We start from the raw sequence: 16728 nt of genomic DNA on the forward strand, positions 1-16728 counted from the left end.
TTTAAATCTTTTTTCTTTTAATATATTGAAACATACACAAAGCTTGTTTTTTCATGTTTTATTGACACATACATGATCTCACTGGATTTACTTCAAATGTACATATTGTCACGCATGAGTGTACTCTGATACTGATGAGTATGAGTACAGAGGCATTTGGCAGCAGTTGTGCGGCATAAAGTTTTTGCAATGTAAAAGCACTTCTTACCAAATAAGTTTCACTAAGTTTACATTATGTATATACAGCAGTAGTTATTGGAGTATGTTGAATATTAAAAGGACAGTAGAGGCATGGCTTACGAAACGGTTACACAAAGAGTTTAAACATTAATATCGGATGAGGATAATTAAAATACTCTTACATAAACTTTCAGTTATTTAAATATTTGTACAGTTCACAAGAAATACAAATGACTCTGAGCAACCAACAAGGAGTTCTCAAAGATGTTATTACAAAAACATTTTGCTGTATTTGTTTGGCTGTGGATTAGGAATCTGCATGCATGGTCTACCCTGGATGAGGCTTTCTTTTCCTTTGGTAGTACAGTTCATCACAAAGGCCCCAGGTAATTGAGCCCTGCTTCATAAGATATTTTAATGTCACAGTAATGACTGCACGCTAAAAGAATATGGAATTTAACCTCATTTAAGTAGCAGCATCTATAACCCACTCTGTCAGAGGCATCTCTCCACATCTCTCTTTGCTCCAGGGTCATGGTGAATCCACCAGTAATGATGAATATGTACAGCTGTAGAATACATCAAGGTGAGTGACCTTGGCTACATTATCTGCAGTTAAAGTGTTACTTGCAAAGTAAATGGAAGCTATATGATGGTCAGCTGCTCTGTTTTGAGTTTGTCTAAGACTAGAGAAAATTAACTGGGGTCCTAGAAGATGATTTGCATCTAGCATGAAAAGGAAATGGATTTCCAAGCATCTACAAAGACAACAATGGTTGCTGCTCCAGCAACTAGTCTCTAAATGTTCCACTGTACTATACAGTGTACGCTGGGACCACAGTGAGCACCAAAGTACCACGACCTGTTGTATTGCTTCTAAATGACCTGTCAGGCACTTTATAGGTAGGTGGAGAAGCTGTTTCAGATTAGACACTCGGAGGGAATTAGAAAAGGTAAACGTTTTACAAAAATAAAAGTCAGCCCGCCAGTTATGAGCTCAACATACAGTAGAAATAGCTGGCCTTGTAAAAAAATAGTGATTTCTTTTTCAACAGTTCTTGAAGTGTGCTGAGGTTGAGGAGATGAGGGGCATGGTGAGCGAGGAAGCATGGTGTGAGTGGGTGTGTGTTGGTGATGGGCTGATGGAGGAAGGGAAGCCCCACAGTGACGGTCCCTCTCAGTGCCAGCTGCAGCAACAGCGACCCGCCTTAGTGGATGTTAAAGTTTCTGAAGTAGTCAAAGGTCGCCCCCAGGGCCCAGCTTGTCTCCACATTGTTCACCTTTTTGGCAAGCTGTCAAAGCAAAAGAGAGGAGGGATCTCCATCAAAACCATTTAGTTTTACAATGATTTTAAAAATACAGAGTCACAGGATGTGAAGGTTTTTGTAATCCGTTTTTATAAATAGCTACAGTAAAAAACCTGTCTGTAATTAATTTCACTCACATGAAGCACCGTGCTGTCTTTAAAGCCAAAGCCCTCTTTTAACAGGCAGGTGATGTATGTCATATCCATGCACAGGAAGGGATTAATTGCCCGGTATTTGGTCATCTTGTTGCACACTGCAAACACACACACATGAAAAAAACATCGAAACACAGTTTTTATATGTGGCATGAACAGAAGATTCACATGTTACGCAACAGCATAAAAATACCACCATTTCTAACTTGTGTGCAGCATGATTAAAAGATAGCCTTTCTGTTTTGGTTGGCTGAATAATCACGGAGGTGCGATTAATACGGCTCAAGGTCAGCACAAGGCTGTGGGTGGGTGGTGGTGTTAAACAGCCGAGCACAGTGTGTGTGTGTGTGTGTGTGTGTTTCAGTATGTGTCAGCCCCCAGGTGGTGTGTGGCTGTCAGGTGCCCTCCTGCCAGGGCCAGACAGACATCCTCAGCTCAGCTGCCAGCCCAGCTTGAGCTAGACTTGTTCCTCCAGACCACGTGACAGCGTTCTCACAATACAAACAGCCTTACATAACACACCAGCTCGCTATAAATGTGGTTCAGCATGGACATTACAGCTGTCACTTACTGAAAATGATAGGAATGGCATGTGTCAATTGAATATACTTGTGCATTTTAATGGAATGTTAACATATATTTACTCTATAATAAACTACATTTGACCTGTAATTTGTCTCCATAATGCGCTTAGGAAAATAATCTGTTACATTTTACTGTTGTAACACTTTTTTTTTTGACAGGATAAGTTGTGCCAGTTTGGTGTGCCAAGCTTCTGGGCACGAACAAGCCTTTGCTTGACTCTACAGCATGAAGTTTCAGCGGTTAGAATATATATATAACTTGTAAGATTGTCGGTTTCACTCACTTTATCCAACCCCAGAGAAGATAGCGTGTGTAACTCATACCTTCTTTGGCTCTCTTCTTGAAATCCCTGACTTCAACCGTACCACCTCGACTGCCATCTGTGGAACAAATACAAAAACAAATGTGCAACCTGAATACCTACTTTGTGCAAAACATGGTAATTGACATGAAAGATAATGGAAAGAGTTGCTGGCCTGTGCCTACGCACCGATGAGACCAGACTCCACAGCTCTGTCGAAGTAGTAGGAGAAAGCATAGAAGATGCTGCTGCCTCTCACTTCATATGGCTGGTGAATTATTCCTTTGATCACCTTCATGACCTCGTAGTAGCACAACTTATAGCCGGCGTATCCTGAGGAAAGAAAAGAGCAGGAGGAGGAAGAAGATTTGTGACTTAATGTTGCATAGAGGAAGCAATGGAAGGAATGCAGTTCAGAACACTGGGAGCCTCACTCTGAGGTCAGTCAGCGGTTGAAGCTAGGGGCTTACCAGATAATATACCAGGGAAGCCCCAGAAGGGCAAGTTTCACACAGCCCCATGGGTATGGTTGGCTCACTTGTGCCGGCAAAACCATGTGCTGACAAGAGCGGCAGCTTGCACAGCCCTGTTGTGCTGTCTATTTTTACCACATAATTGTGAGCAAGCCAGATCAAGCTGCTCGTTACACAAAAAAATAACAATTCAGGGACAAGCCCAGCATCTTTTGGCTACTCGACTGTGGTATGGGAGTGACTGCCTTATTTGTGAACTTAACTGACAGTTTTCTTTTCGTTTAAATACAAGGTTGACTGCAATATAATTGTTCAAGAGGGAAGACGGAGAGGGAGAGAGGATGACAAAACATGCGTTCGGCGCCAAGGTTAAACTTTAAAATGTTCTCATGTGAGACTGTATTATACTGTACGCTATTGTGTTCCAGAGTTTGGAATGGAATGCTTGGATTGTTGGATCCAAGGCAGTGGGAATACAATCGAAACCTCAGACTGCTTTTATCTTACCGTCTGGAATCCCGCTAACTTTATAGGTGGTTCCTGAAAAAGTCACATTTTCCCTGAACTTTTTCGGGAGGCATGAGCTAGAGAAGACTTTCCAATCCAGACCTGGGAAAACAAACATTAAAAAAAGGCTTTTTTGTCTTGAAATCAATACATTTATGAAAGAATAACAAGAAAGATGATTAAAGTTATAAGACACCCTACCATCAGCTCCCAGTGCTCCAAGAGTTGCAAAGCGAGCTGCAAATAGTCCATTTCCAAGGTAGCTGTATAATGATGACATACAGTTAGGATCAATTTAAAGACATATATGCATGTCCTGCTTTGCATTATACTAAAAATATCTCACTCCTGGATTTACCTGTGTGTGTAGAGCTGATATGTTTGATTGAAGAGGTCAAAGTTGGCGATGTAATTAGTTGGAGCAGACTGAACAGTTTTCTGTTGGATCAACAGCACGTTTAGTTTTGTCGTGGACTTTTGGTGAAAAAAAAAATGTATATTTAACATGTAAAAATGTTTATTCACCTTTGACTTCGGGAGGAACGTGATCTGTGTAGATCCTCCGCCCAAATCCAGAATCCCGACGGTCCTCCTTGTGTTGGAGTAAAGGTGACCTAATGGCAAATAAGCAGCAAGTTGAACACAGGACACGGGATAAGAACGATTAAGTCCATCGTCGGTGTAATAAAAAGTACATATTGTTATAAATCTACTAATTTCCTAAGCTGTAGTTAGAATTTCCTGTGTCGTGTGAAATACATTTGATGGTATCACAGCGGTGTGAAAAACGTGAGGAAATATTGCTTGTTTTTGCAGTCTGTTTTGGACCAATGATTCAAGCTCATAACCTCAGAGAGGAGACAAGAGTCTTTCACTGAAGGGCTTCTGTGTACACTGGAGCCTCAGATATGAGCCTGCTGACCACTAACACCACCATAGCAAAACACAAGCAATGTCTTACCTGTAAGGAAGTTCACTGTGACCCAGGCGAGGACTCCTAAAACAGCACATGGGTGAAAATGTCAGCATGAGTCAATCCCTGAGAAGTGATTACAGCTGAGTTATGATAAATGTGCCCATTTAAACAACTTTAAACCCGCAGAATAACCTGCGAATGACCTTTATTAGGCTGATACATAAATAGCAGCTTTCGGTCTAACTTGCACGACTGCTGAGCAATCCAGGTAATTACAGTTGTCTCAGATGTAAAAGTTATTGCACTCATAAAGTGAGGATAACAAATAGCGCATACTCTATGATGAAACATAACATAGTGAGGGTGTCTTAATGAGTGATGTGGAGGCTCACGCTAAATTAAAGGGCGTGGGGCAGCTTGCGCTCACACTGCCATATTTATTTGTCTTAAATGAGGTAGTAACAGAACTCTCATAAAAAGAATTACAAGAGCAGCATTGTTTGTCCTCAGTAAATGGGGCTGTTAAAGCACCTGGTCAAACAATACCTCAATTCAAAAATCGTAATTTTTAAGAAAATAAAAATGTTTTGCATACTATAAACAGTCCAAATGGTAATGATGCAATGAAAAAAAATGACCCACCTTCATTTTTGCCATTCATGATGGTAACACTGTTCCTTGGCACATAGAAAGGGGATTCTCCAAACACCTCTTGTACCTGTGGAAAAGATTTATTCTACTCAATATGTCTTCAGCTGTACAATCATAGTAGACTGCATGATCAAGCGTGTCACTCTTTGTCATAAAAGTCTTCTCAACCCCCAGAAGACAAAATGTGCGCTCTTGCTTTAGAGTGACAGATAAGTAAACCACATGCACGGCTGGAACAGTAGTCTGGATAATACTTAAAATGACAAATATGGTTACTCCACACAACCCCACAACAGCTGTTCTTTGCAACATGAGAGCCACCAAACGGGCAGACATGCTGCCTTTTTTTCTGTGACACTTGTAAGCACTTAGTGGTTTCTCATCCCGTTCCTTGGCGGGACGGGTGGTGTTTGTGCCAAACTGTCTGAGGGCAGAGAGAAAACGTGCCTCACCTCCTTCAGAAGAGCCCTGGCCTTGTCTTCAGGCAGCAAGCGCAGACCTGCCGTGGCCTTTAGGACCACCGGGGTTCTTCTCCAGTCCTCCTCTGGCACTGTCTTCTTGGCAATCCTCAGTAACTGGCGGATGGTGTTGCCACCCTATGGAAGAGAGAACAAGGAAAATATTGAAAAATATTTGTAAAAATATATATTAAAAAATCCTACGTTCAAACTCTGTGGACATTTCTTTAGAGATCAGTGTTTAAAAACAGCTCAAAGGTAAGGTAAAAGCAGCAGATATTTTTATAATTACACAGTGTTTACATCACATGAACCCAACCCAATGAAAATCCCAGCGGTTTTGTGGATTCACGACTTAAAGGTATGTGTTTGTGTTGGGGGGTGCCTCCCCATTGTACCTGGTAATTAATACAGAGCTTTGGTGTAAATAGGCATCCATACCTCTTCAGGGTTGTCCTTGTAAGAAGACAGTCCAGGTTTGACTGCATGGTACATTTCATTGTCCAGAACTGGAAGCTCAACTAAAAAAGAGAGAGAGAAAAGAAAAAAGTCAGTGAACAGATCATAAAACAGACAGACTGTAAAATGTGACATATTGTAATAAAAAAAAATAAAGGGTGACTGAAAAGCTTTATTTGTTTTGTTTTGTTTCGTTTTTTAACTTTTAATTACTGTGGATATTTAGGCTGGAGCTTTGACCTACATCCAGCATGAATTTTAAAAGTCTGCTTCCTACACAGTTGAGTCAGACGGGTAAATTAAAAGTCTCATCTACTTTTAGAAGCTGCATTGGCTGTGCACTCTGTCGGTGCATGTCTGTCCTTACACCACACAGCGAATGACCTAACAGCAAACAGAGTGGGAGTCAGCAGCATGTGCAAAATCCCTACTACTGCTTCAGAGACAGAGCGAGAGAGGGAGGGAGGGAGAGGGAACCGTGCACTTACCGGGGTCTTTCTGAATGAACTTGTAGATATGGATCCTGGTGCCTGTGCTCCCAGCGTCAAACATGATCCCATAGAAAACGCGACTCGTGTTGAAAGGAGAGGACCGCTCAGGCGCGTGATCACGCGCAGGATGCGGGTGGTACCGCTCAGGTGCAGGGTGCACGACTTCGGGCACCGGGTGGAAAGCTTCTGGTATGGTGTGGGTGACTTCAGGTGCCGGGTGGAAGACCTCGGGGACCTCCGGGTAGGTCGGCACACGGGGTGGCGAGACTTCAGACACCGGGTTGGATACCTCGGGGAGGAGGTTCTCCGTGTTGGCGGAGTGCTCCCGGTAGCGGTAGAAGTGGGGGATGTAGCGATGGTGGCGGTAGTAGGTCGCCTCCGCTAAGAGGTTCCCGGACAGAAGCCACACGTATAGAGAGAGGAGCAGGCTCGGCGTGGCCATTGTTTTCACAGCCAGAGTGAAAAGTCAGCTGGATTAAAGAAGAGAAGCCTGTGGATGCTGAGGCAAAGGAAGGCTTGCAGGGGCCCTGGAAAGAGAGAGAAGTGGAGATGAGGAGAGGCAGAGTGGATGCGATGCTCACTCAGGACTGTCCGGTCATCTGTTTACAGTATATAAAGACATAAGGCCTTGGCACGGGGCCATATCCAGAGCAGTCATCCACCAATCCTGTGGCGGTCCATCCCAACTCCATCAGGAGTCCCCCCCCCTCCCCACCATCACCCTCCTCCCGTGAGCTGAGCTAAGCTGACTGACTACCTGCCTACCAACAGCATTGCCTCTTTTCTTTTCTTTTCTTTTTTTTATATGTATATGATCAGGATTATTTTTGGCAGTGTTTTTCCCCTCCTCATCTTTACTGGTTATTCCAAAGCCCTAGAAAAAAAAATCCCTCAGGAAAGGAGAAAGGGGTTTATAAAGAAGTCAAATGAATGGCTCACACTGAAAAGTTCCAAAGAAATGGTCCCAAAATACTTTTATGAGTGCATTTAGGACTTGTATAGTAACTTTGCCTCAGAAATGTCTCCATCCTACAACTCTGGACTTTCACTACTTCACAGGAGCTCAAATGCTGCTGCTGCTGCTGCTTAAATTAGGAGTGATGCAAGTTTATATTTGGCACATCTGCAGAGTTTCACACCAGTTACTGTAGTTTGAAACATTTTGAATGTCTTTGTTATAGGATCGTATTTGCACTAATTTGGGGATTAACCTCTACCAAGTAAGTATTCCCGATTTTTGTTAGGAAGAACAGCAAATTACTTTGAAAGCAACATTTTATTTCAGATTGACAGCTGGACATGATTATAGCTATATTGTATTATCATTATGTACAACATCTACAAAATTATGTTTAGCTGACAGAGTGAATTGTGCAGTTATATATGTATTTATATACAAAATGTAAAAGATTTTCTCTCCTCGACCGTCTCTTCACAATCCTACTATGATCACCATATGAAATCCGCTGCAGCTGTTTCACCAACCTTAAAAAATGCAAATGTGACCTGCAATCCAGCTGTAATAAAAGTTGAAAGAATGTTAGCAATCATCTCACTCCCACTCATCTCTGTGTTAACCACAGGCTTTCCAAGGGAAAAAATATTTGGGCTGCAAGGCACGTTTCATGAGAGAATGCATGAGTAGCTGTTTCTCCAATTTAGGTGGGCGGCTGGCATGCCATCATAAGCCATGCTGTAGAGAATCATCTAAAGCTTTCTCGCGTTACGTGTTTCCTGGTTAATGTTGAGTATGCAGAGGATATCCCACATCAGTGGAGTGCAGAGGCAACTCGGAGACCTTACGTGAACTGAGATTTGAACCAAGCTGTGATATTTTTCACCCACTTTGAATCAACAGAAAGAGGACAGAGATGTGAAAAAAAGGCACTGGTAGTCTAGCAACTAAGGCATCCCTGGAGAAGTGACCCCATCTCAACCACCCTGTTTTGACTCACGCAACAACCAAGGCAGAAACCGAGCTATGGGCCTGCCCAGCCAGGAGGGTACGGGGGGGCAGAGGTCCCATCAGTGGGCACAAGAAAGTGCAGGATGTCCACGGAAAGGACAATGTGGGGAGGGTGGGGCTTGGCACCAGAGTGCACCCATCATGCCATTCCCACTCAACTGTGCAAAGCACTGTTCCAACACTGTAATTTGGACTAAAAATAATGGACTTTCTTTCCTCCTTCCTTTTTTCTAAATACTGTGGCTACTTTTTTCAATCCTGTGGCTCACCAGAATGGTCGTTCGCCCCTATCAAAGCGTACATGTGCAGGACCTCTCACTACATCTATGTGATCATACATGTCACATTGATATCGCACTTATAACATGGCTGCAAGTTGCAATTGTATGAGATGACGTCAACAAATCCTGAGTAAAGATTTTCTATTAGAAATAATAAAGGAGCAATTTTTGTTTTATTTGCTGAGTGAGTTTATTCTTAAATCATTGGTGCTTATGTTCAGACACATCCTGGGGCTACTGTTGCAATTGATATGTATAATGTGCAATGTTTGGACAACTCCACCTTGGGACATTTAGTGCTTCTGCCATGAATCACAGGACAATTTAGTTTTCAACACACCTATATTTATGTTGCCACTAAAGTTGTGCAACTGGAATTTTCCTCCGTGTAAAATGTCACGTTAACCGAATATGTAAAACAGGTATTTAAGAAACAAATTACTATATTATTGCAGAATAAAGTTTAAAAAATAAATAATTAAAAATAATCTTTTGCTATATTCTGAGTTCAAGAGTGAACTGCTGCTGTATACGCCTGCTGTGCAGTGCTTGTATGGCATGACACAGCACAAAGACGCTGTGTTAAACAAGAGGTAGTTTCAATTCGGCGTTTGGTATTTTGTTCAAGTTAACTGAAACCGTAAAGCATGAGAAGGGACCCCAGCTTTGTAATCTACACTGTGCAATATATCATTAATATGCTGCAATGTTACCCTCAGGAATGCCATGTTTGTGGGTGTCCTACCCCAACAAGTCCATTGAAGAGACCCAAACCTTGTCATTACAATTCCAATGATAATGACAGCTTTGAAAAGTTCAGGGTTATTTCAGTTTGCTCTCTTCACTGTCATAGTAATTACCTTTAAATTTAGTCTTCAAGCTCTGTTCACGATGCCAGAGCACTGAACGCCCCTATATGGTTCAACTTACAGTATAGCCACACACAACTCGTATTGCGATATCTACTTTTCTTTTTTTCTTCTTTTTTTTCCAATTTGATGAATAATTTGCACTGGACACTCAGGCTCCTGCCTGCAGAAAGCTGAACAAGATGATATGAGAGAATTCAGTGGTTTTGAGCTTGAATTACGACCTGCACTAACTTTACATTGTTTCTATTGGATGAGCTTCTTCAAAGATGTAAGCCAACTGCATTTATGTTGATCATAGTGGTTTTCCCATAACCTCGGCAAAAAACAACTGTGGGGATAGCAAAGAAAAAAACACAGTTCTTTTCAGGACAACATGAACAATACTGCTGACAGGAGCCAAATGTGTCTCATGTCATCATGTGGGAGGAGATCATGTGAAAACAGATCCTGTTTGATAGTGCCCAGCTTGAGACTACTATAATTACAAGACAAGTGACAAATACAGACAGTCCTATGTCAGCCTTGCACGTTGTTCAGCAGAACAGACATTTGCACATCATCTCTGACAGTGATTGATTGAGTCATCGAGTAGCTAACTGAACACTTTACCTGTAAAGAACAAGGTCGGAAGTGCTCTTCTGCAGTTGGAGATACAAAATACAAAACTGCAAACACAAAAATGAAAAAGAATCTGTAACTTTTGGCTTTAATTTATCAAACGACAGCAAAACACAGCACCTTTATGACACTTCATTGCAAAAACTGTTGTTTTTTTTTAAATAATCAGCCAATAAATAACTTGTATAATGTTTGCAGCCAAAGGAAAAGGAACAGTACTACATGTAAACTACATAAAATTTTTCTATAGGGGTGAAACCAGACCAGCATGCAGTTCATACAGGCACAGGTTTGAGTAATGTAAGAATATTAATTACAAATAAATAAGTTACTGCTGGGGCATCTAAGTACTTTGTTTTCATGGTCATCTCTTGTACATGTTGGCTCACCATCACGGCTTAAGCCATTTGAGCCAATGTTCATCTTATCTGCACCTTACTATCATAAAATGTAGCAATACACTTATAATAATCTATCTATCATACTATCAAACTAGGTCAGAAGTGACTGAATTTCAATTTTCTTGGAAAATACATGGCACAAAACTTGTCATTTAATTTGTCTATGTTTTCTTTTTTCTTTCTGTCTTTTCCTTTCTTTTCTCCTCCAGCAGCTGCTGGCAGTTTAATGGTGTGGGGGATATTTCCTTGGCTGCCCATGTCCATGCCTTTATGATCACAGTGTAACCATCTTCTGATGACTGCACCAGCAGGATAATATTTGTTCACCTATTTCTAACAAGGAATACTTAATAAAATTGCAGGTAAGTGCAAGATAAAGAAAAATCACTAACAAGCCAACAATCTCCTTTGAATAGCAGTTAAAGATACTGAACATGAACTATCCCTTTCTGTAGCTGCTTCTAAATACACATCCTCTTCCACTTCTCTTGCCTACGGTTTGCCACAAGGTTATGTTTTAAGCCCCAAAATCTTTCTAAGCAACAGCTCTCACATAGGTGCTTAGACTCCATTAAAAGTTGGAAGGCTCCCAACATCCTGGTTTGTAGCCCTGACAGATTTGTGTCTAAGGTAATGGAAACTCTAGCACCCCTTGCCACATTTGTTAAATCTTCTATCAGGAACTTTGGAATAACTTGTGACTCCGATTTCACATTGGACAATCAAATCTCTGGTTTGCTCTTGTTTTTATTACTTAAGCAATATTGCCAAGTTAAGTGCCACTGTATCAGGCTGTGAACTGGAAATTGTTATTCATGCATTCATTTTATTTTGTCTAAGCAAAACCTCCTTGGAACCACCCAAGGTTGTTTAGAACCCAGCTGCAGGATTTCTGACTCTTCTGAGTGTTGCTGACCCAGATGCACTGGCTCCCCATTATGTTCACGGTCCATCTTAAGATTTGGCCTTTGACTTTTAGAGCTGTGCATAGACAAGCACCATCATACATTGGAGATTACATGCACATGTCCCAAGTAGGTCCCTGAAGTTATGTGACTATAGTGTCTGCTGGTTGTTCATCATAAAAGGCTGAAAACTACGGATACAGCGCTTTTTTAACAGTGCCACCTCCACCCCAGACTCAGGAACGCTTTCCCTGTGGGCGGGAGATCTGTGGACTCGGTTCTCTTAAAGAAAAAAAACTAAACAGCTGTTACTATTGAATAAAAAACAACGTGTAACCGAGGACAAGGGATGAGTAAACGGGGCAAAGAAATAATTGATCATTTATTTATTACATAAGTTAAACATACAAATTCCCAGTCGTTTCCAGACAGGACTTACAACACATCCTGCCGATATCCCAGCTGCGCATGAGACTTACCACACAAACTGTGCGAAATAACACTACAACCCGTCACACCCCGCTTAGTGACACTGCAATCGTGGCACACACTGCAAACAATTCGGGTCTCAGCGCAGCTGGGAATCAGTGCTATGTATGGCCTGTGATCTGAGAGATAAAGGGAAGTGGCACAAACAATTAAAATAAAAAAAACAAAAGAGAGGTTAGTCCGCCCTTACAAAACTTACTCTCAATCAATAACCGCCTCTACGGCTGGACGGACTAACCAAAACAAAATTACAAATCAATCAAAAGAACAAAAAAAAAGGACAGCAGAGACAGCACAGCTGAAAAACAAACAACATTATCAATTAAAATATTACCCAATAAAATAGCAATTTTATAAAACCATTCAAAATCATGAAACTAAAACAAACACTCAATATACCTACAATATTGATCAGTTTCCCTGCGCGCAGTCGATCTAGGGCTTGATCAATTCTTCTATTAAAATTCGTGGTCACACTAAAAAAGTCCAATGACACATTAAAAAATAGGCACATGCAATAGCAAAAGATCCAAACAAAAAATGGCAAAAGTCTCTTACCGACAGTATACCCACTCGCACCTGAGTGAATTAATTGCCTCTGGTTTTTTCCACAGAAGAGCGCTGACTTCACCCCACACACCCACTACCTTTTCACAGCTCTTCAGCCAATCACCTGGCAGCGAGCAACAAACTGCCAGGTGACACTTGTTACAACCCTCCCCTTCAAAGGGCATCGGCGACCCGACGATGAGCTGAAAAGAGAGCACACTTAAAATTTTGCTCATTTTATAATGGATTGTGGCAATTTAAATGGGTTTGAGTGCTGTCCAGCAGTCTTCCTCATTGACCTACAAGACCCTTGCGTCAAGCTGGCAACATCTTCCTCCCCAGGTTCTAGGTCCCCAGAACAATCCAAATGGGGCACCCCCACATGTGTGGGACTCAACGTCCCTTCCTCCAACACTGCAGAATCGCCTCCATCTCCCTGTTCTGTAAACATCTGTTCCACTTCATCAACCATACTGTTATTTGTGGCCAACATTCCGGTTAGATCATCCTGTTTTGACATTTGTAGGCCACTATCTTGGTCTCCATCCAATTCCCTGATTGGAATGTTTCTCAACTCAGTTCGATGTACTTGTCGAAGTGGACCAGTGTGCCCAGCAGGAGCGACTGAATATACTACGCCATGACCAGGAGGAGGTCGCACTACTTGAAAGGGCGTGGGATCCCAAAAATCTTGAATCTTATTGCGACCTCTTACAGAGTGGTTTCTCATATACACCAAATCGCCCTGCTCCAAATCAGGACTAGCACATTTAGAGGAATTCAAATCTCTCTGAACCCTTCTCCTTTCTAACCGTTGCTGCACAACATCATATGCAGCAGCCAAGGACTTTTGGTGTTCCTGTACCCACTCTTCAAGAGTGACGTCCTCATCAACTTCACTGCCAGCACCCAACCAAAAATCCACTGGCAACCGTGGCTCTCGCCCGAACATCAAATAATATGGAGTCATACCAGTTGACTGATGTACTGTGGTGTTATACGCATATGTGACTTGGGAGAGATGCCGCGGCCACCGGCGCTTTTGTTCAGGAGGCAGGGCACGCAGCAAGTCATGAAGTGTACGATTAAATCGTTCACATTGACCATTACCTTGTGGATGATAGGGTGTCGTCCGACTCTTCTCTATCTTATAAATTTTACACAGCTGTTGCACCAAAGCGCTTTCAAAATTTCGCCCCTGATCAGAATGTATACGGCTTGGAGGCCCAAATAAATGAAACCAATGCTTCACTAAAGCCTCTGCCACTGTACTGGCTCGCTGATCTTTTGTAGGGACAGTCTGAGTATATTTAGAAAAGATGTCAGTCATTACCAAAATATTCTCTTTACCATCAGTTGAGGGTTCAAGTACTGTAAAATCAATTGCCAAAATTTCATGAGGCCGAGATGCAGAAATACTACCCATAAAGGTTTTAATCTTTGGCACAACAGCCTTAGAAAGAACACACCTTTCACAATCTCTGCACCATCTCTCAATATCTGCATACATGTGCGGCCAATAATATCGCGAGCGCACCAACTGCAGTGTACGCTCAACCCCTTGATGGCCATGCTCATCGTGGCGTAAACGAAGGACGCGGCCCTGTAAACACTGTGGCAGCACCAGCTGGTCAACCTCCCTCACTCCATCAGGAGTATGAGTGCAGCGATACAACACAGACTCCCTTTGTTTCATCCGCCCCCATTGACGGACCAATTCCCTCGAACCCTTACCAAGACCATCTCTTTCCTTTGAATCTGGCAACCTGGCCACCTCCCAATACTTTAAGAAGGGACCAATCACAGGGTCTTGTTTCTGTAACGTACAGAGATCAGAGAAAGAACAACCAGGTAAAACGCTTATCTCTGCCTGAACACTGGGAATCATCTCACACTGCACTCCAATATCATTAGATAATGGACCATCCAATTCCATTACAGTTCCATGTAGGCGGGACAATGCGTCTGCATTAGCATTCTGAGCCCCAGGCCGATATTTTATGGTCAAATCAAAAGCGGCCAGCTCTGATGCCCACCTCTGTTCTGTGGCACCTAGCTTTGCCGTGGACAGATGGCTTAGTGGGTTATTATCTGTAAATACAGTGCAACGATGACCCAAAAGATACTCCCTAAACTTTTCAGTGACGGCCCACTTGAGAGCTACAAGCTCAAGCTTCATGGAACTATAATTTCTCATATTCCTCTCTGTAGGCTTTAAGCTCCGACTGGCAAAAGCTATTGGCCGCAATTTACCCTCATACTCCTGGGAAAGCACTGCCCCTAGACCCCCATAGCTTGCATCTACTTCCAATGTAAATGGCTTCTGAAAATCAGCAAAAGCAAGCACTGGTGCAGAAACCAGAGCAGCCTTGAGCTGATGAAAACTTTGTTCACACTCCAAATCCCAAAAATCCAATAACGGTTTTGGGGGGGGTCCTACCTTTTCTACCTGGAGGGAGGAGTGCAGAGACCAATCTATGCAAGGGAGCAGCCATGCGTGAAAAACCAGCTATGAATCTCCTATAATAACTAGCAAATCCTAAAAAGGAACGCAGTTCTGCTAGATTGCTGGGCGTTTTCCAATCCCGCACTGCAGCTATTTTATCTGGATCAGTAGAAACTCCTTCGGCAGACACCACATGCCCCAAATATTTCACTTGCCTCTGGAAAAACTGGCACTTGGAGAGTTTCACTTTAAGCCCCTCTTTATCCAGACGAGAGAAGATTTCTTCCAACCGCTCCAAATGCTGTTGCACGGAGGATGAAAAAACAATCACATCATCCAAATACAAAAGCACCGACTGATGTCTGCAATCTCCAAACAAACGCTCCATCAGGCGCTGAAATGTACTGGGTGCATTACACAAACCAAACGGCATGCGGTTGAACTCAAACAAACCAAATGGGGTACAAAATGCAGTTTTAATCTTATCCTTCTCAGCCATTTCCACCTGATTATAACCACTAGCCAGGTCCAAAGTGGAAAACCACTGAGCACCAGTGAAAGCATCCAAGGATTCTTCAATCCTTGGCAGAGGAAATGCATCCTTTCTGGTCTTGGCGTTTAACTGTCTATAATCGACACACATGCGTAGACTTCCATCCTTCTTTTGAACAAGAACTATTGGGGATGAGTACGGACTACTACTTTCTCTGATGATGCGAGCTTGCAGCAGCTGTTTGATATGATCCCTTGCCAGTTCATACTGAGACGGAGGGATTCGCCTGTATGGTTGTCGCACTGGTGTTTCATCTATCAAAGGAATTTCATGAGTGATCAATTTACTACAACCAACATCCAACTCATTCTTGGCAAACACGCCGCTATACTTCTGCAATAAAACTTTTGCTTGCCGTTTCTCGCTCTCCTCAAGACTTTCAAATTCAGGCAAATCCAATTCCGCTGCATTGTCTGCCATTGTATGACTGGAAATATAAGCTGTACAACACTGTGAATTTACAGAGACCTGTATTTCAGAGTTACCCTCTGCTAGCACACTGGCCAGTTGAACTGTAGCAATCACCCGACGAGGTGTCAAATAGACATCAGTTTTACCAACATTAGTAACTGGAACAAAAGCCTCCCCTCCTTCTCCCTTTACCAATGAAGGAGACACCAATAGGCCTTCCGGGAGAAAACCATCATCAGGCCCGAGGGGTTCAATCAAGAGGTCAATAGGTGTATTCACAGGCATCTTTGGACAGGTAACAGGAACATAACTTTGCGTTCCAGCTGGAACACAGAAAGACTTCTTACCCTGTACTCTAACACGATGGGGTTCAGGAGAATTTGCCATGGCCTCCATCATTTGGCAGTATCTCAACGCTCTTCTCCAACCACGTGGCGCAGTCTTCAAAACTGGAGCTTCCCAGAGGTCAGAACCATATTGTTTACACAATTCAGAGTAAAGGGGGTTCAATACATTCATTCCTAACACACCAGGTACAGATATCTTTTTCTGTGCCATGTGGCTATCTGTTGGATCTCCCACAATCAACACCCCTCGACGAGGTAGGTGAATTCCCAGGATTGTAACATCCAACTCAATATACCCAGAATAAGGAATTTGTAGGCCATTAGCTGCTTTAAGTCCCAACCAACCACAGTCTTTAAGCTTTTTATCACTGAGATGAGAAAAGTTATTTTTAAAAGAGCTTTCTGTG

The 16728-nt window shown here is 42.5% G+C and overlaps 1 protein-coding gene and 1 long non-coding RNA gene across 2 annotated transcripts; both read right to left on the minus strand.

Moving 5' to 3' along the window:
- Nucleotides 1–43: 43 nt before the first annotated feature.
- entpd5a (ectonucleoside triphosphate diphosphohydrolase 5a) lies at nt 44–7075 on the minus strand. The gene is made up of 13 exons (XM_004540646.2): nt 6481–7075; nt 5975–6054; nt 5528–5671; nt 5067–5142; nt 4470–4505; nt 4034–4122; nt 3867–3946; nt 3710–3771; nt 3509–3610; nt 2718–2861; nt 2551–2607; nt 1625–1740; nt 44–1472 (listed from the first exon to the last, which is right to left on the minus strand). The coding sequence occupies exons 1-13, from the start codon at nt 6923–6925 to the stop codon at nt 1389–1391; spliced, it is 1515 nt and encodes a 504-aa protein (XP_004540703.1). The 5' UTR covers nt 6926–7075; the 3' UTR covers nt 44–1388.
- A 4793-nt stretch (nt 7076–11868) lies between these two features.
- Nucleotides 11869–14138, minus strand: LOC112430666 (uncharacterized). Its single transcript, XR_013094574.1, has 3 exons — nt 12574–14138; nt 12419–12491; nt 11869–12313 (listed from the first exon to the last, which is right to left on the minus strand). It is a non-coding gene; the product is annotated as an uncharacterized LOC112430666 (long non-coding RNA).
- Nucleotides 14139–16728: the final 2590 nt, after the last annotated feature.

The sequence above is a fragment of the Maylandia zebra genome, linkage group LG19 (assembly GCF_041146795.1).
Source record: "Maylandia zebra isolate NMK-2024a linkage group LG19, Mzebra_GT3a, whole genome shotgun sequence".
Lineage (NCBI taxonomy): Eukaryota > Metazoa > Chordata > Actinopteri > Cichliformes > Cichlidae > Maylandia > Maylandia zebra.

What these genes read in the sequence shown, in the direction of transcription:
- entpd5a (XM_004540646.2), bottom strand. Translation starts at nt 6,925, where the DNA reads ATGGCCACGCCGAGCCTGCTCCTCTCTCTATACGTGTGGCTTCTGTCC. An exon ending in CCAGGGCTCTTCTGAAGGAG is followed by an intron (nt 5,143 to 5,527) that starts GTGAGGCACGTT and finishes TCTTTTCCACAG; the next exon opens with GTACAAGAGGTGTTTGGAGA. An exon ending in CGTTCCTCCCGAAGTCAAAG is followed by an intron (nt 3,947 to 4,033) that starts GTGAATAAACAT and finishes TTGATCCAACAG; the next exon opens with AAAACTGTTCAGTCTGCTCC.